Here is a 21,024-nt window from a genome sequence, read left to right as displayed (position 1 = left end):
AATTCTGCCACCTAGCGGTTGTAGTTATAGTTACCATAAAATTGCACAACGGAAACATAAACATTAAAGCGATTGGGTACGACTAGCTTCATAATCCAATCAACACATTCGTTACTTAGATCTCTGATCACGTTGTGTTTTGTTAGCAACCAGAGCAACGATACTTCAATATCCAATAAAGGTGTATACATTTGTTTCACTATTCAATATTGTAGCCCATTTTGCAGTGTGGTAAGTTTCTTTTCTTTTTGGCTAATCATATAAACATTATATTTTGTTGCTTTGAAAGTAAATGACGAAGTGTTTAAAACATGTCTGTTGCGTTTATTTAAAGACTACATTAAGACTTAAAAATTATGTCTGGCAATAAATTATGTCAGTCAAAGGATATAGCTAATAACTAAACCCTTTTCCTACTGTCCATCATCACTCAGTCCTAGGCTATACATTCAGATTATATATAATATATTATATATAGATTATATATAAAGAAAAGTGGTGAGGTAGGGTAATTATTTGTTACAAGGCCCTGTATCAGTGTATGGTCAATCATAGTTCATCAAGATACACGTCTCGACCGGAGACTCTGGCACATTTATTACTGTGCCATCGGAGGTCCTATAAATGTCAAAATGTAAAAAAAAAATGGACTGTAGATGTTTACCTTTTTTAACTAGGTAAAATTAAATCGGTGAATACACATTTGTCCTTTTAGTTCTGTCTAAGGTCAGTCACTTTTTGCACCCTTGTTTTCATTTTGTACACAATAAATATACCGTAACATATCGGAACAGTAATTTGTTTATATGACATATTTGACGAAAGGTACTTTTCATTTAACTTAAACCATATTTTGTCCAAAATTATGAGAAAACCCCCCAGTGTTGTCTACTTGTTATAGAATTTTTACAGGGGTCACAGTTAGGAGACCAGTTTTCATTTTAATGTGGTGAAGCATTGTAATAATACAGCTAATTTTGAATTCAAATCACGTCCAGTAACATAACTTTGCATCTCATTACAATAGCATTAAATTGTGTACATAATGTTTATGTTTTAAGAATACTGTTATTCCAATGCCAAATTGCTATGGAATTTAATTTTTTTGGTACATTATTGTACACTTGAATGTGTTTTGAAGACATTCTTGTAATTGAACAATTGCACCATCTATGAAATATGGATTTCAAGTGAAATTACAGTGAGATGTGATATATTTATTGTGTATGAAGCCAAAAACAAGGGTGTGAAAAGTGAATTTTTTCGATCTTAATATTTAGAAATATATTGAATTTTTCAAAATAATTGTGCACCTGTTAGGATTTGAATATGTATGTATATAATTTCAAATGTTATTACAGGTAAACTAACAAAGGGAAATGGCCACACAAATTGGGCAAAATACTCGTTACCAACCACAAGACTGGTTTACCAACAATTACACCATCTCAACAAATGCAGAGCGTCAAAGAGATGCCTCTCATCAAGTCAGACAGGAAGGTAGATTTTTGAAGAATGAAACGGACAATCAGACCAAATGGGATCAATATAGCAATAATGTACGTCTCGCAGACAGAGTCGACCATATTAGGAAATGGAAAGAGATTCTAGAGAAAACACTTGCTGACCTTGATAAAGAGATTGCTGATTTATCAGAAGCTAAAGAACTCACAGAAATATCCCTAGAAGCCAAGAACCTTCCTACTGATGTTGTTCTGGAAAATCTGACACTCCGTGAAGGACGTCAGGAAATTGATGTCGTCATAGATGAACCAGAGAAGCAGCTGCATAAGGTACACTGCATGAGACTTTATTAATTTCAAAGGCAGGCTGTCCTGAGCACATAGCTCAGTTACATCTAGGCTGTCTAGGGTGTTAATGTTTAGTAGGAGACAAGTCAGTGTAGTGGTTTCTTATCTGCACATTAAACTGTTAAAACTCACTCTGGGTGGTAGCTGGTACTGGGATATGAACTCAATGAACCACTATAAAACCAGTTTTCCATTAACATGATTCTGCACACCTTTATTGTGCACATTTCCGTGTGCGGAAAGGTGTTTTTATATCTGCATTTATGCAAGTGGATTACTATATTAAATTTGACATTGTCAAAGTGTGCTTTTAAACTGCTAATAAACACTTCCAGTGTTCGAAATAAACACTTATCACTTTGTCCTGACAAGTGATAATCTGCTGGGACAAGAAAAATCTACCTTAGTGGTTGTCCAGTGGACAAGTAAAAATGTATAATGCTGTTTCACTTTGATCAATAAAAAACATTGTCCTTGCTCTTGAATAAAACTAACAACTTATTTGGACAAGTAGATTTGTAGATGTACTTGTCCAGTGGACTAGTAATAAATTGTGCTTATTTCTATCACTGACTTCATGTCAAGCATGGAAAAAAGTTGTGGAAAAATTGGTCATTGGTTGACTTTTTTTGTGTGTGCTGGATCCATATGCAGAAACACATGGAAAACTCGCGCACAAAATCATGCAAACTCATGTTAATGGAAAGCAGGTTTTAAACAGAATTCAACTTTGTATATATATATATATATACACACACACGTTTGTTCACAAGATTAGTATTACAATATTTTATTATAATTTGCCAGATATATATACACCTGATTGTCCACAATATTAGTATTACAATATTTTATTATAATTTTCCAAATAATGATGAAAAAATTATGGAAAAAAAAGAAGAAATAATTTGGGGAGGCCATTACATGTATGAATTGCTTTACAGCAAAACATACAGTTCTTAAGGTTGGCCTTCTGTATCCTAGTGTTTAATAATAAAGGGCCATTCATTTCACATTTTCTAGCTAGATCAAACATAGAATGCTTTGATATTGCCAGTTTAATTTTCCCAATCTACTTTGATGATGATCATCTTCAGTATGTTAGCCAAAACACTTTCTTATTTTAATTTTTAACAGTTTAATAGTCTTGTGTTTTATTACTTTTAGGAAGCCGAGGTCATAGACGGAATTAAAAAACAGCTACAGCAGCGTATCAATGAGTCTTTTGAGCAGCTATGTCTTCTCCAAGAGGCTCGACAACAGGTTCAAGCTGATCTCCAAGACAAGAACATCGCTCTCGGCATCGACATTGATCAGTACAACCTGTCGGACAAATCCCCAAACATAAGCTTCAAACCAGACAGCCTCAGAGTCCCAAAGGGGTAAGTTAAACAATTCAGACCATCCTTGAAACTGATTTGTTTGCTTTTACTTTAAAATGTTATTTTAGGATTGTGAAGGAGTTAGTAGGAATAAGGTTTTTATTCATGAATATGAAAATGAATAATGTTGATTGTTTTTTGTTTTTTTCGAGTCTGTAAGGCAGCAGCAAACATATTTTTAAAAAGGTTGAGCTCAGGTTAGAAAATTATAATGGTAAATGTTTTTGGAATGAAATCTGAAATTTAGAATGGCAGAACTTTTATCTGAAAAAACTAAGTGAATATATATACATGTATCAGAATATTTTATGAGGTTTTTGTGGGGCTTTTGTAGTTTGACCTCAGTTGATTTATTTTGGTTTTAAATGCCAGTTAATGATTCAGAACAACTCTGGCCTTACACTATTTAATGTTTAGAGAAATGTCAGCATGACTACCTGAAGGAATAGCTGAGAGAGACGGATTGAACATAGGTTTCCCAATCAAAAGTAATAAAATGTAAAGTGCTAGATAGGCAATCAACTTACTAATCCATTCTGCCAAAATAAACACAATAATAATAGTGTGTACTGTGCTGTATCAGATAGGGTCTATAAAAGCAATGCATTTATTTCAAAAATATGTGCATAAACTAACTGTTTACAATGACTGCAAAAAGCTGAGGGTATGATATATAGAGAATACTAAATGAGTTCCTGTGTGAGACTGTTTATATTACAATGAGTGTATTTTTAACTGTACATTGTGATGTACGATTAAAAACACACAAGTTGTAACATAAACAGTTTCACATTGGAACAAGTATAGTATTTTATTTATTACACCGCACATCAATGAACAAAAATCGCACAGAATGACTTCCAAAATAACTAAGCAAGACATGAAAATACACGATTAGAGACCAGGAAAATTATGTCGCTTACCAAATGATGTCATTTTTTAAATGATGTTATGTTATAAGTGTCTATTTCATTTAGCTATTTATCAATGAAAATTTGCATTCCTACTCCACACATCTATCAATGAAGTTTAGGTCTCACTACACCGATGTCATCTGCCATTGAAACCCATGTTAAACTGCCCAACTTCAAGCGAAGATTGCCCATAGAACGGGTTCTCGTTGGCACTAACAACATACACCATTGCGAACATACATTATATAAGCATTTATATTCACTCCAAAATTGTGAACATTTCCGTCTCAGTTTTTTGCTATATGACCACATCTGGCTGTAGTCCGAACAGGTGGTTCATTAACCGATTCACTCCGGCTGTCACTTGCGCTATATACCCATGTCCCAAAAGGTCGATGCACAATATTACAAAATAACATGGGCAAAATACAGCCAGAAGGCTTACCATTAAACATACATATTGTTTTAATTCTTCACCATTTCCTAGAAGTGAATATGTGAACCATAACATATACCACGATTAGGAACTATAGTGGACCGTGATGAATGAACTCTCACCCGGAAGTGATCTGTGTAGTGAAACCTTACACAAACAATATTATAAACATATTCAAGGCTAAACTAAATTATTAAAATATATATTTTGTTGAATTATGTTGCTAACATTAATTATAAGAATTGATAGCAAGTATTTTTCTGACTTAAAAATATGAATTGAAAGAACCATGTGCAAACGTTTTGCATAACATATATACTGACTTGTACTGTGTAACAACGTTGCTCACATGATTGGAGGTCATGTCCTCTCAAAAGACGTATTTTCACATGTGAAGGGACAATAAATATCACATGGGTATCTCTTCCACCATGGTGTAATAAATGGTTATATCAGTCTGAAAGAAGTTTGCCAAGTCAAACTGAGTAGCCAGTATAGTATTATCGGTAAATCAACAAAATGTCAGATGGTGTTTGTGATGACACAATTAAAAATGAAAGCTTTATTTATAGCCGGAGTACTTCAGGTGATACTGATGAAGGTTTTCAGTTCCCAGGCATGTTTTTAATATAAAGGTTGCCTTAAGTGCTACAAAAGACATTTTTATATAAAAAAACAACTATTCTGTGTTTTCCTCCCAATAGAAGCACCACACCACAACAATGGGAGGACTTCAGCCGCTACAACAAAGACCGCGCCGATGCGGAGATGAAAGCCTCGAACAACCTGCGTGAGGCGATCCACCACACGCTGCAGCAGACAGACAACGATCTGGAGGCTCAGCGCATTGCAACGGAGTATGCCCTGAGGAAGAGAATCCATGAGTTCGAGAGGGCCAAGGATGAGCTGGAGTGGCAGAAAAAGAATGTGAGTTTTCACAAATACATTGTTGGTTCACAATCTCTGAAAACTTGTAACCTTGGTAAAAACTATTTTATAATAGACAAATGGATTACCAGGTATTTGGTTAATTTATCATTCAGATTACAGTTGAAGTGATTACAAAAACATTTACATATACTCAAATTATTGGCTAATTTCTGCAGTATATTTGTTTTAGAAAGTACTGGCCTCCATGATTTTACCTATGAAGTTCTGTAAATTTGATACCAATCACTCATTCCTCATGGATGTCACTAAACGCAGATAAGGACTTAGTTTTTGCCTGGTTAAACTATGTTATAAACTGGATATTACATTTACCGTGTTGTTCATACTCCCAGTTCCACATATTGATGAAATTTCAAGAAAGTTGTACTTAACTGTAAAACTTTTTCAAATTGAGTGAAACACTAAAACAACTGTATTGGTGACACTTCCAATTCCACACATTGTTACAATTCCAAGCCTTTTATATATAGATATGTCTCAACTTGATGTTTATGTGTCATTCAATATCATTTACCTGTAGACCGAGGAAGAGATTGCAGAGATGGAGAATGATATCCGTAATCTGGAGGAAGCCATCCGTGACAAGATCAACCCAATGAAGCTGGCCCAGACCCGTCTGGAGAACCGAACATACCGACCGAACGTCGAGCTGTGTCGCGATGCGCCCCAGTACGGACTCACAGACGAGGTCAAGCAGCTGGAGGCCACAAAACGAGCACTCGAAGAGAAATGCAACCAGGCAAAGTGAGTCATGTCACTTAACATTCTTTTCTAGTTTTTTGAAAGACGGAGAATAAATGGTTCGAGTTGGTTGCTAATGTTTTGTCTCATCATAACCAATTTAACATTTTGTTAACTGTAATGTTTAGACAACCATTTTGACAACCAATTTCTATATCATTAAAAAAACCACCCAGCTATGTGAATGTTTAATGACACCCCAGCATGGAAAACACATTGGGTACACACAAAAAAATGTATGAAATTTTGTATGAATAATTTTTGCCAAACAAGGTCTAGAGGTCAATAACAGAATACTGGTAATGTGGATAGTCTTATGTGATCTGCAGTTTTTTCTACAACTTGCAAACATTGTTAATCAAGAACACATGCCATGTATATATATGTCCAATTTATTTGATATTATGTCCAATATGTGCATCAAAGTGCATACCAGTTGGTTCATTCTGCCTCAAATACCAATTGTAAAATCATAATCAATAATATTTTGAACCCATGTTTTCAGACATGCCCTCGATGGTCTTGAGAAGAATCTTCACCGAATCAATGATGACCTTGCCAAGAAGAACAACTCTCCGATGCTTGACAACCGCTGCATGAATATTCGACAGAAACTACAGACTCGCCCACAAACCAGCATCGAGAGAAACCTCACCATTACCGGGATTGAGCGAGAGAAAACCAAAATCTTGGCATAGGCAATTCCAAATCACATTATTAGACTGCAGCATTCGCCACTGTGACCTACAAAACTTGGCTCAACATCTGTGCTTCAAGTAAAACTCGTATCAGTATTATCATGTTATGCTTGCAACAGTAACAGTTGTACATTATTGAAAGTTAATATGGTTTGGACAAGTAGTTATTTTACATTTGTGTATTGTATTAGTGAACTAATTTATTATTTGAACTGGAGTAAAACAAATGAATCCATATTTACAGCAAATATTTTTGCAGTAATTATATTCATTTAAACCTTTCTGCTTCAGGCATCTTTTAGCCAAGGTTAAATTATAAGGAGATCACCCACCCTCCGACTTTCTTTTATCTAAGCCCCATAGCTTAAAGATATTGGAACTGGATTTCTGTTAATAATGATTACAAAAATGAAAACAACCAATTTGTTCTAAAATTACTTAATCAAGAATATAATTTAAAAAAAATTCACCTCACTTAAAATTTAATGTTGTTTTACTTCCTTTTGCAAAAATAGTGTACATTTTAAAATAAGATAATTTTACATGTATAGAAACCACCTATTTGCTTGTTTTGTGCTTATAATAAAAATTAAGAGATCTCAACCCTCTTATATGAATGAGAAAAATGTACTTAATGGGCCATTTCACTGCAGTTTTGTTAAGTAATTTTTTTGTCATGTTGTGACAAAATCAGATTTTTATTGACATAAAACTTGTATGTAACAAAAAACATGAAACAGTCTACTTGTTATGCAAGACTTTACATCCGGGAGATGTGAATACAAGTACTGGCTTGCAATGTGTGTTTTTATTTTGTATATTCAGATTAATGTTAGGAAATATTGTTTGTAGAAATGTTTTGTCCTAAAGATTTAATTATATTATTCACCAATATGAAGATTGTAATTAAAAGTATTGTCAATTCACTGCAAAGTGTTTATCTTTCATTACTGTCAAGCGTAATTTGAAAATTCATCACTGGGTGGTGGATGGGAGGGGGTGAGGTCAAGAGACATCAGGGCCCAGTTCAGCCACACCGATCAGAAAAAATGTCCACTAGATTGGTTTATGTGCTTCACAATAAACCAAATTGCCACATCGGGAACAAATATAATTACTTATTAAATACATTTTCTTGTTTAAACTACCTGTGTGTACATCTAATATTTGCAGTCATGTTTTAACCGATTGTGACAGCCATTTTTCATTTTACTTTGCAATATATATTTTTTCATACATATTAAATTACTGGGAGATAAAATCCAGGTTTGTGCTACTACAAACATTAGAATGACAACAAATACCTTGTTGACACTGATATTATAAACAAGAAAATGTATTTACTATGTAATTTTTTACATAAAAAACATCAGTTGAAAACATCTTACAATGGAAGCAAACTTTGGACAGTCCCTTTAATTACTCCTGGTGTATCGGCCACATTTTGTTTCCTATGCATATTTGAATAAAATACTTTTTTGGGTGGGTGAGATTTTAAAAATGCCACTGTGATCAATTCTGGAACACCTCCAACTGGCAAGGAGCGGGAAATAGCTGTGGTATAGTGCTCACGTGATGTGTGATCGATCTAGGATCGATTCCCGTCGGTGGGCACATTGGGCTATTCTCATTCCAGCCAGTGCTCCACAACTGGTGTAACAAAGCCCATGAAGTGGCATTAGCGGGTTTCCTCTCAATATCTGTGTGGTCCTGAACCATATAACCATAAATAAAATGTGTTGAGTGTGTCATTAAATAAAACATTTCCTTCCTTCCTCCAACTTATATTATTACCTACTTGTGAAAGGAATAGGAATAGCAGCCATTGTATATCAAACTTGTTATATAATGAAAGCCAGTCTACCGATTTATGTCAAACTTGTTATAATAATGAAGAAAACCATCTACTGATTTATATCAAACTTGTTATAATAATGAAGAAAACCCATCTACTGATTTATTATTGGTTAGTAGAGAGAAGTCGCACACTACCTTAGATGTGCTGGTTATAGAGTACTGGTTAGAAGGCAACAACCACAGATGGGTCCATTTATTGAGTAATCAATTCTCTTAATATCATATGTCTGGCAAACCTTCAGTAAATGCTGTAATTTCAAAAAAAAAAAATTCCCACACATCTGAGTTGTGTATGTTTACATCATTTTCAATTTTTTTTTCTTCTGAATTTAATTTGTTTGACTTTTATATAAACTGGCTATTATTTTAGAGTTCTCATAATTACATGGCACTAGTGCCTGGAGTCTGCTAACAAAAAGTGATTTTTCAAAAGATTGTTTGATTGTTCTGATATTTTAAATGGTGCAAATAATTTATTAAAAGTACTATACACTGTAATTTACAGAGGTTTTTAACATTAAAAAAAAAGAAGAGAAAAAGTAATAACACAAACAAACAAGGTTAAAAACAATGTACAGCTTTTAATGAATAAAACTTGATGTGATTCCATAGGTGATATGAAATGGAGAAAATGTCACAGAGTGATCCTTCATTAAGTGATAACATACATTACCAATTTAACATGAACAAATAACTGTTCTAAGAGAAACCATGATTCATTCACATTAAAAATTTTAGTGAGCGTAAGTGCAATTGTAACTCAAAAGCTGTGCTATTTCATATTCAGAGTGTGTGCAAGATACAAAATTATGTCCCAACACGTTCTTCATATTGCACTTAATCTTGATGAATATCTGTGTGATAAAAAGTTCATACACAATCTTCACAAAACTTCACAAAAGCAGTTGGTCAATCCTGCATTTAGCATTCACTTGAGAGTTCACTATGATATGGCCTCTTAAGACTGGTTATCTTGGATTAAGTATATGATTTATGCAATAGTAAGTTAGTCTTACAAAACCAACAACTGCTTGAGCAGCCTGACTGTAATTTAATTTCAGATGATTCAAATGTGAGTGTTGAATCAAGCCGATGATTTGTTTAATTCAAGTTCCTGATTCAAAATGGACGTCTGTACATCCCTCTTGCGGGTCTTCTCATGGGTCTGCGTGGACCCGGCCAGTGACCTCCCCGTGACCTGGTCGGCATGGCTCCACGACGCAGACCCCTGGCCTGACGAGGTTGGGCTTCACTCTGTACAGTGGGAGCGGGCGGGGTGGTCTGTGGGGTGACCTGCTGGGCTGGAGCTGAACCACCTGCCTCAGGGGAACTCCAGGTAATACGCTGAATACGCGGCCTTGTCATTCCTGTAGAAAAAAACATGTTAAAAGTTAACTTTACAATGAAGTAAAGTTAAAACCAGACCAAAACGTTATTTACCAAGTTGTCATATATTAGGAGATCACATTATGTATGTTTTAATTTTAAACAATTAATTTCATGTAGCCACTTTGTATACAAATTAGCAGTTGGCTAATTTGTTAATGGACAGGGTGAGCCCTGTATAATACAATCCTCAAACAAGTTTCATATAATTCATACAACTCACATGCAGTTGTGACTATTACATACAACTGTTTATGACCGAGAAAACCGTCAACAGTTCCAGATACCAAAGTAATTTGGCAACAGCATTTATGTTTAACTAGTGATTAGGCCTAGTTTAGGAGTATTAGTAATGAAACCTTCAGACATCAAATAAAGACTGCTCTTTGGTATGAAACGGACAAGAATCCAGGCCTTGACCTCAACGTTTTTCAGTGGTAGCCAAGGTTATGAAATCTGGTAGCCCTCAATAAAAATTTATAGCCCCATAATTTTAATTTAAAAAAAAAAAGACGGCAAAAAGCAAAATCATTTGTTTTTATTTAAACATGTTGTTTTAGGTGAGTTTTTAGGTGTTTAAGCATCTTATTGATTGCAGAGTAACTGGATGTGCAAAAAAAGTTAAGTAGCACGGCGGACTACCAGTTTTAGATATCTGGAAGCTTGAGTGAGAAATTGGTAGCCAAAACACACCGGGCTACTGCTAAGGTCAAGGCCTGAAGACAGTATATATACCATAGCCTCTGATATATCAGTTGTGAAGTATGGTTGAAATGAAAAAAAGAAGCTCTCTTTCAAAGCACATCACCTGCAGCATCCTGTGTCTTGTCATCTCCCTCATACATCTCACTGCCAGCCTCATCAGACTTTGGAATGGAACCTTCTGGAGGGGCGTCCCCTGACCCACGGTCACCTAATCACAAAAAAACAGAAAGAGAAAAGAAAATTAAAACTGTATAGCACATGAGTTTGCTTTAACAATCCCCCAGGATTATATCGAAAATTACCTCCAAATAAATTTTGTTGCTGATACCCTCAAAACAAAATCCTCCCAGAGCAGTATTTCAAGCACAGGAAGCTCTACCATGATTTAAAAAAAAGAAAAGAAAATACGAAGAGAAAGAAAGAACATATGAAGAGAGAGAAAGAAAATATGAAAAAAAAAGGAGATCAATTTGCTACAGAATGCTATGTTTACATGACCAATTAAAAATGGTTATTAACCTGATCCTCCTTCAGCCAATGTTTCTTCCTTGTCACCCTGGCCTCCCAAGAGTGCAGCTTCCTCCAAATCTTCTCTAAATTAGAAAGAACAATTAATAACCCTGCTACACTGTAAGTCACCATTAGAAGGCTCAACATAGGGTAACTGTGACATTTGATGTAGAAAAATGGCTAATCTTGTTAGCAGCAAGGGATATTTCATATGCAGTTTCCAAAACAGGATAACACATACAATTATAGAGGTTGGAAATTGAACAAGACAATTTCAAGATCTTTGAGTGGATAAAAAATCCTTGTATTGTGTAGGCAGTAGTTATGGAAATCCGAGAATATATTGATAATATATTTGCACAAACACATCAATGGTCCATTAATCAATTAAAATGTACACTGTGCATATTTACAATTTTATATAAAACACTGTTTGGGTAGGTTTTTGTCTCTATTAGTTTTAAAATAAAGATAAAATCACTAGTAGAAAATATTTTTTTTTAAAATAGGGAATTGTTGTGCAACTGATTATCATACAAATATTGTTGGTGCACAATATAACAAAATCAATGTAGGAATATGGAGACAGAGTTACCCTTCTTGAATGGTTTCTGCAGGTTTGTCTTGTGCAGCTGTAGGCTCTGTTTCTTTAGCAGCGTCATCAGGTTTAACAGCAGTAACAGACTCAGGTGGCTGGGAAACAGATTCTGTAGGTGTCGCAGCTGTAAAATATAGATTATGTAATACTAGAGAAGAGGATCATTTTAACTATGATGTATTATACATAGCTGATATAGAAAGGTAAACAGAATTTAATAACTAAGGTCGACGACAGTCACTTTTTGCACCCTTGTTTTGGCTTCGTACACAGTAAATAAAACATATCCAATGGTAATTTTTTGATACAATATATTTGACAAAAGATACTTTTTATTTCTTTCATCTTTTGAAACTTAAAATTAATATTTTGTCCAGAATTATGAATAATTACAAAATACCAACCTGTTAACAACATTGTCCGCTTGTTATAGAAATTTGACAGGGGTCAAGGTTAGTAGACCAGTTTTTATTTTAATGTGGTGAAGCATTGTAATAATGTAGCTAATTTCCAATGACGTCACTTTGAATCGCCTTACAATAATCATACAGTGGGTACATCACATTTCCATTTTAAGAATGCTGGAAAAATTCCAATGCAAACTTGCTATTGAAATTTTTTTGTTTGAACATTACTAATGAATCTGAATGTGTTTGAAGAAAATCTTGTGATTAAAAAATTGTACCTTTTACGAAATTACGGTAAGATATGCTATATTTATTGTGTACAAACCCAAAACAAGGGTGCGAAAAGTGACTGTCGTCGACCTTAATATATAAAATAGTGTCAATATTAAGCCCTGGTTTTGCTGAAGTTTTAGAGTAATTAAGCAGTCCTCGAAATTCTCAGCGGCAATCGGCAAATCTGAGTGTGGTGAAAAGTCTTTAGACATTTTTCTCTGAACTCTGTCCAATTACAGATCCCAGAAAAAATCATTTATAATCTAGTGTGGCCCAATGTTTCCTCAATTAATATAAATCGGTTTATTCCGATATAGAAGAGTACTATAGAAGAGTACTAAAGTAAAGTTGAGATGTCATCTTTTAGCATATTATTACTGCAGTGGATCATAGATGAATAGTTTTGACAGCAATAATCTTTTCTTTAAAATTGCCGCCGTAGTGCTGTTGCAAAATTTATTTGCGACAGCACTTAACTGCCGTAGTAAACTTGTCCGAATTTCAAGGACTGATTAAGTGTATTAGTATTTTTCTTCTCACATATTCTCTGTGTGTGTGTAGAATATACAGTTTGTAGGCTTGCTAATAGCTCATATGAGAGATACCCATGAATCCAGTTAAACCCTTCAAAATCAGACACTCAGTAAACTAGAATTCCCTCAAAATCAGACAATTTTTTAGGTTCCTTTTTTTATTATTATTAGAGAACAGAAACTCCCTAAACTGGATGCAGACTTTTTATTTCATCCCTGGGGTGTCCAGTTTAACTGGTTTCACTGTACAACTCTATGAAGAGTACACCAACTTAATTAAAGGCCCAAAATTTAAAGGTTAAAACAAGATAAAAGTTCTTAGAATGACATGTATGACTGGCTCAAATCTTCTAAACCTGGTTGAACACCGATTATCTGAGATAATCTTTTTTATTTTTAAGTAATTGCTTTCAATCCTACCCAGTACAAGTCTTACAAACAGTTTAACCAATATTTATGGCATAACTATGCAGTACATATTCATGATTTAAACCCAAGAATTCTGTGGAATTAAATGTGTTGCCTACCATAAACAGGTTTGGTGCACTGTGATGAACATCCATATGTGCAACTATAAACATAGTTTCACAGACCTAGGACTAAAAGTGTGAGAGAAACTGATCTAAACATAAAACTTTCACCCAAACATTGATGCCGTTACCGCAACCGCTGCCACTGAAAAATACCTACATCTCAACTTCTTACAGACAAACCACTGACCCTAGTTTTTCATGCATGTACATTTTTCTTGTCACCTGGTCCAAATGTTTTAAAATGCTAATAATCTGCTTTACCAATTTCCTTGAATACAGAATATCTAATTCTAACCTCCATTTTGTATTATTTAAATGCAAGTATTCTTACTGGGAGTTGCTGCAGGAACTGGCATGGAGGGGACAGGTCGACCTCCGGCGTCATCAAATTGAGACAAATCCATCCGGGTGTCGTCCATACCTAGTGCTGTGGACAAAATTAAAATAACAAGAACTGAAAGTAGGTTTTAAAAAAAAAAACATGCCCCATAATTAAGGTGTTTTTTTTACTGAAAACAAAGTAATAAAATCCTAAAATAAAAGAAATAGGGTGTATATAGAGAAATAGATTACAACTGACAGGAAAAGATGGAGAACGTTTAATAACCCAACAGTATTTTTACAAGGTCCTGATTAGTTTGGCCTCATTTACCCTGACCCTCTGCTATTTATATTTTTACACAAGTTCTATTTTTATAAGTTAAATGCAGGTACGGAAATATATGCAACACTCAGTTTACGTAGGCTTTACAGTAGTGACTAAAACAACATCTGCAAATATTTGTTGTAATTAATATTAAAATTACAAGAAGAAACCCCGTATAACTTTGTAGCACATACTAATTGCTAAGTGATATTTAATTTTCACTAACCTCTCTGTGATTCTAGCTGTGCCAGTTCTGGCTGGCTGAGACCTTCAACTCCACTGCCAAACACAAAACTCTGAGGAACGTGAGGAGAACTACAACCAAATATATAAAAATATTCAATACAAATCACAGGGTATTAATGTCTTGGGTCAATTTCCTAGTTAAATCATCAAACTGAAATTTGCTTTTAATGGAACAGCCATTTGCAAGTAAATATATCTAGGAAACATTTTGTTTTTAAAATCTTGATTAGTAATATTCTAGTCAACTGAAAATTGATTAACAACTAATGTTTTAATATTGTGTAGCGATCTCTGAAACTTGCATAACACATTGCGACACAATACTAAATACAATGTTCCCTAATATAATATTTCAAAATGTATAGCATGCATTCCTGTTCTTTATAACATAACCAAACTTGCAAAATATGTATATAATATGATTGATCATTTTGAGATATTATGGAAATTTGAGCACTGTTTTCTAACATACTTTAAAGCTTCTGCGAACCCATCTCCACGTCGAGGAAGTGAGAGAGTCGGAGTGCTGGGAACAGTGCAGTCCTCTTCTTCGAACGGACCGGGCTGAGACTGAAATTATAAATGTGTATTTGTCATGTTTAAACATATTGCAGCAATAATGCATGGAAACAATTATGTGGCTATACTCAATATTATGCTGGAAAATTACACCTTCAAGTTTATAAATGTTAGTCAAATTTGTGTTAAGCAACCATCTATACTAATGGAAAAAAGTTTCTGTGACCGAAATGAATGAATGCAAAATTTTATTTACTTGAAGTGTGGCCATGAAAATTTAAGAAAATGATTGTTTAACCATTCTCTTTGATAGTCCAAAGATGTTCTGTCAATTTCACATGCTATTCAGACTTTATGCGCACAGATTGTCAAAGGCACATTTTGGGTCACATGCTCCTTGTTGACGTCATTTTCCTTCTCAATGGACTGCAAAACTCAGAAAAACACTTTTGGTGGTATCTGATTGTCATCAAAGTGATGTCACGCCTCTCAGAAAATGGACATCTTCAAGCGATTAGTATGCTTAATGTTGGAATGGCACAAAACATTGCTGCTGGACATTGTGGTGTTCATCAGACACCATACAGTGTCTGCGGAGATGTTATCAACGGTTAGGAGTACTACAGATCGTCACATTTGCAAAATGCCTATACCAGGCTAGTACACATACGGAATCATTTGGAAACGACAAGACTGAAATCCTGAAACATCCCTAAATTAAGAAAATTAGTGGAAGGACTGTATGTCACGTGATTACCAAAAAACTACCATTAATGTTCAGCAATACGTTGAATATTACGTCATCAATGACTCATGGTTTAAACAGCATTTTCGGTTCAGAAGTCATGACTGGTTCACATACTTTTAACAGATAAATAATACATGTTTTTAAAACAAATGACTGCTTAATTCAAGTTAGTATTAGGGCTATCTCTGGGTGAGCAGAACATTTCGCCAAATTATCTAAAACAATGCAAAAATCAATCATTTCACTTCTTTTTTTGACAAATTAAAATAACTAAGTACCGTTCTCGACTTACTTGACATGTGTAACCTGCTGGTAATCTGTACAACTGTTCTTTACTATTTCGATTTCGGTTTTTGAAAACAACTTACCCCAAGAATAAAGGGAGCTAACTGTGCTCGCCCAACAGCCTGCTGGCCGACTGACTGCAGGGGTGGTGGGTTTGAACTGGTTATCGACTGTTGTGAGATCACCGGTTGTTGTGATTCTGCAGGTGCTTCCGCTACATTCCGTGACTCCACCTGCTGATCATTGTCATCGACATCTGCATATAAGGAAAGAGTTAAGTGATTTACCAGTTGATAAGTATACAAGTATATAATGTGTATTCAGTACAATTTAACACTGCGAACTTCCTCTTTTTTATGTTCAAGCATGTAGGACCGATCATAAAATGTTTATTTCTTCCCATGACAAATCATTTTTCAATCCCCATTGTCCGTTAGATGTAATCTTGGCAACAAAGAAGTGCAATTTTATTATATGACTTCTCTGAGAGTAGGATGGTTAGCAGGCCTAAGGATTTCGTTTCCATGCCCAGCAATTGTTAGAACCCACTGAATACTGTTTTTTTGGTATTTAAGGTAATATAGATTATAATTAACTTTATCTCAGTTTATCTCATCTATATAATTTTGTTAAGAACAATACCCTTCAAACGTCTAGGCACAAAACATTTTATTTGGTACCTTTGTTCACATATACACAGGAAACATTTTATGCAGTGTCGCGTTTGTGATTTGCTATGTAAGTTTCAGACATTGTTACACAATTCTAAATCATTACATAGTAGCTGCTAATCAATTTTCAAATTACAGCCATCATGAATCAGACCATGTTCCCTCTGCACAATGAATAACATATTAATAATAAACTTGTGAAAACATGTTCCCTGCTGCACAATGAATAACATATTAATAACAAACTTGTGAAAACATGTTCCCTGCTGCACAATGAATAACATATTAATAACAAACTTGTAAAAACATGTTCACTGCTGCACAATGAATAACATATTAATAACAAACTGACCTATGATGACAACATCATCATCCTGGCCTCCAGTTTTATCATCCTCGTCATCTTCATAATCATCCTCATCATCGTCGTTATCGTCATCATCGTCGTCGTCATCATCATCATCATCTTCCTCATCCATCTTATCATCAGATTCATTAAAAACATATTTATTAGTTTTCACTAATAAAAACAGGCAATATGATATCATGCCGAACATGCTTTTGTAAATTGCTATTTGTAAATTACTGGTACCTGTTTAGTAAATTTAAAAAAAGAATGAAAAAATTAAAACTAATTATCAAGATGACAAAATTACTATTTAAACTAAGTACTTAGAATATCCATTGAGGTCAAAGGTCTTGAAAGCAAACTGAATATATACAATAAAACAGCTGCACAAGCACACTCACAGCAAATTCTGTAACAATTTCATTGCCTTGAAATGCTTGCATTTGACCACACTATTTAAAAAAATAATAATAAAAAATAATCACTTGCAGTAAAATAATTTTCTTTCCAAAAGTTGACATTTATTATATTTAAAAAAACCCACTTCAACTTTATAGGATTATTTATTTACTACAAAAACAGTCCAACATTTTCCTTTCAAGAATGTATGAACTGCATCAAGGAATGCTTAAGTCTATAAAACCATGAGAACTGAATAAATCTAATTTGCAATTGGATGGAAGGAAATGTTTTATTTAACGACGAACTCAACACATTTTATTTATGGCGTCGGAAATTTGCATTTGGAAAAAAAATAGCATAAATTTAATGAGTAACACATAAATTAACTTCATGTGTTTCAAAGGGCAGATGAAGCAAACTGCTTCACTGTTGTTTTTTATATGTTAACTTAATGAAGAAAACCTGTACATTAAAGTAATCCTCTATGTGGCTACATGACTTGCTGTGTAATACAATTTGCTTCTTGACCACCCTGCATGGAATCCAGAATCATCTGATGCTCTACCTTTGTGTTAATATTCAATACTAAACCTGCATTCTATTCACGTCATTCTATTAATCACCTCTTCCTCACCACTTGCCTATACACCTGTGTTAATATTCAATACTAAACCTGCATTCTATTCACGTCATTCTATTAATCACCTCTTTCTCACCACTTGCATATACACCTTTGTGTTAATATTCAATACTAAACCTGCATACTATTCACGTCATTCTATTAATCACCTCTACCTCACCACTTGCATATACACCTTTGTGTTAATATTCAATACTAAACCTGCATTCTATTCACGTCATTCTATTAATCACCTCTTCCTCACCACTTGCATATACACCTTTGTGTTAATATTCAATACTAAACCTGCATTTTATTCACATCATTCTATTAATCACCTCTTCCTCATCACTTGCTACAAAGATGACATCACTCCCTGAATCTTCCTGATGTCCTTCAGGTACCACATCGGACTGGGTCTGAACAGAGAGGGAGAAAACATCCAACATCATTAACTAAAAAAAATAGCCAATAAAAATTAATGCTTCACAACGCTAGGATTCACCCTGTCCATTGCCAAATTAGCTAATTGTTCATTTTAATACAAAGTGTGGCTACAACATTTAGTCTTTGGCTAATAAAACATTTCTTGAATTAACCACATTTTAATGATTTTCAAGGATATACTCTATATATCTGAAAAATGGATAAACCAAAATATGTTCTAGTGTGAGCCAAAATATTTTTAACCAACAGCTATTAAGCATTTTACATGTGGTAACTGTGACATGATCTAGACAGTGATGGGAAACTAGCTGTCACTTCAGTTATTCTTACCATATAACATGAGGACATTTAAATATGCAGTTTTTCAGAGATTGAATAACACAGAACCACTTTTTAAGTAATAGTTGTGGAGAACAGTTTGTGTGTGTGTGGATGTATGTGCTGCGTGTGTGTATGTGCTGCGTGCGTGTGTGTATGTGCTGCGTGCGTGTGTGTGTGCGCACACGTGTGTGCGTACACGCGTGTGTGTATGTTATAGTTCAGTGGTCTTGTCTGATATATGATGATGGGTCACGAGATTGATCACCCCCAATCATCTCAGGTTTTCACCAGTCCTGATATGTACTGTTTTGCCTTTGGAAAGTGCAGATAAAATATCCTTTACCGCTTTCTTCATATTGAAACGGACTATGCCCGTACTTTGATAAAATATAAAACACTTCCATGGGTTTGCCTGAGACACACAACTTGCGAGATGGCTGGATGTTCTCTTAACTTTTGATTGTGAGATATGACACAGAGCTGGGCGTAGTCATGGAAATGCTGACGCACTTTCTAGGGTACCATGTAAACAATGTGGGAGGCAATCTGAATGTGGAGCTTGAGTTAGGTGAGTGAGTGTAAAAAGTCGTGAGGTACCGGAATTGATAGAGGTACAACAAAAGGATACGGATATCTCACAAGTGATAGAATGGGTAGTCAGAGGAAAACGACCGCCTTGGAAGGACATTCCACGAAGAAGTGGTGCACTTAAAACCTACTGGTCGCAATTTCATGTATTGGGTGTGCTGAAAGGAATGTTGTACCGCCAGTGGAAAACACTGGATGGTGCCCCTGCTTTACGTTAGTTTATTGTTCCTGTTTCAGATAAAAAAAATGAAAGAAGATATTTTGACCCAGTACCATGAAGGTCGCATCAAAACAGCAAAAGTCAGACGATTTTACTGGGTTGGATTACAGAAGTTCGTAACAGACTGGTGTGCAGCCTGCAACCAGTGTGCAAAAAGGAAAACCTGTGGAAGAAAGACACACGCATCCATGCAGTTGTGTATCTCAGGCGAACCCATAGAGTGAATTGCCATGGACCTTATGGAACCTCTCCCCGGTCAAAACGTGGGAATGCGTATATATTAGTGATACAGGACTATTTCACAAAGTGGATAGAGGCAGTACCCTTGCCAGATATGGAAGCTGTTACAGTAGCTGACGCTTTTCTTAGTCAGGTGGTTAGCAGATTAGGAATTCCTTGTATCATCCACTCAGATCAAGTTTATTCAAACAGATGTGTACTCTGCTGCACATTGAAAAGACAAGGTCCACACCGTTTCATCCACAATCTGGTGGCATGGTGGGAAGGTTAAATTGCACTATAGAAGCCATGCTTAGTGCTTATGTAGATGAGAACCAACGCAATTGGGACGAATGTTCGCAAATGGTGTGCATGGAGTACCGTTCCACTGAACACAAAAGCACTGGATTCACTCCTAATTTCATGTTGGGATGTGAGGTCACCCTCCCAGTAGAAATTCTACCCGGGCTCCCGACTAGAAATCCAGAGGAGTCGCTGCACAAATCTGTCATACGTTTAGAAGAAAAGTTGCAACCAGTACATGAAATAGCTAGAAAACATTTGGGGCAGGATTTACAATGGCAAAAACGACTATACAAAACACATCTAAATTTCAGTAAATTTCAGGTTGGTGATCTGGTGTGGCTGTATACACCTCTGGAGCGTATTGGAATATCCCCAAAATTGCAAACATACTGGAACGGGCCATATAAAATAATCCGCAGAATTTCTGATGTGGGAAAATCGCGTTGCATTGTACACGTAGATTGGCTAAACCCCTATTTTGAGCGGGAAATGACAAAAACAAATACTGTAGAGGTTAATGTTGTTTCAGAAAATGTAAAAACGTCAGACATAGATATAACGATAACGGGTGACGAGAAAACGGCAGAAATCGACGAAGTTCCATTCCCCAATTGAGCTGCGGTGTATTTGGAGGAGAATCAAATGACGTCACGCTCAAAACATCATCCTAAATGTTATGAGGATTATCTGCTGTATCATGTCA

The 21,024-nt window shown here is 35.1% G+C and overlaps 2 protein-coding genes across 6 annotated transcripts in view; one reads left to right on the top strand and one right to left on the bottom strand.

Annotated features, from left to right (window-relative positions):
- Positions 1-80: 80 nt before the first annotated feature.
- On the top strand, positions 81-7,860 carry LOC121375858 (tektin-2-like). The gene is made up of 6 exons (XM_041503531.1): positions 81-231; positions 1,362-1,793; positions 2,979-3,193; positions 5,248-5,470; positions 6,015-6,238; positions 6,741-7,860. Exons 2-6 carry the CDS (start codon positions 1,380-1,382, stop codon positions 6,931-6,933), a joined length of 1,269 nt encoding a protein of 422 aa, XP_041359465.1. The 5' UTR covers positions 81-231; positions 1,362-1,379; the 3' UTR covers positions 6,934-7,860.
- Positions 7,861-9,356: 1,496 nt separating this feature from the next.
- The window catches only part of LOC121373993 (nucleoprotein TPR-like), a 73,531-nt gene continuing 61,863 nt past the window's right edge, over positions 9,357-21,024 (bottom strand). For all 5 annotated transcript variants that reach the window (XM_041500851.1, XM_041500850.1, XM_041500852.1 and 2 more), the window contains 10 exons: positions 18,559-18,639; positions 17,203-17,329; positions 16,263-16,435; positions 15,100-15,197; positions 14,608-14,696; positions 14,067-14,162; positions 11,987-12,113; positions 11,401-11,474; positions 10,985-11,089; positions 9,357-10,157 (listed from right to left, as the gene is read on the bottom strand). In XM_041500851.1, the coding sequence (XP_041356785.1) occupies positions 9,910-10,157; positions 10,985-11,089; positions 11,401-11,474; positions 11,987-12,113; positions 14,067-14,162; positions 14,608-14,696; positions 15,100-15,197; positions 16,263-16,435; positions 17,203-17,329; positions 18,559-18,639 (1,218 nt within the window). In that variant the 3' untranslated portion in view covers positions 9,357-9,909. The remainder of the gene's footprint in view (positions 10,158-10,984; positions 11,090-11,400; positions 11,475-11,986; positions 12,114-14,066; positions 14,163-14,607; positions 14,697-15,099; positions 15,198-16,262; positions 16,436-17,202; positions 17,330-18,558; positions 18,640-21,024) is intronic.

This window comes from Gigantopelta aegis, chromosome 6 (assembly GCF_016097555.1).
Source record: "Gigantopelta aegis isolate Gae_Host chromosome 6, Gae_host_genome, whole genome shotgun sequence".
NCBI classification, from domain to species: Eukaryota; Metazoa; Mollusca; class Gastropoda; order Neomphalida; family Peltospiridae; genus Gigantopelta; species Gigantopelta aegis.
Note: the sequence above shows the minus strand (reverse complement) of the source record. Positions and strands in the feature narration are given on the sequence as shown.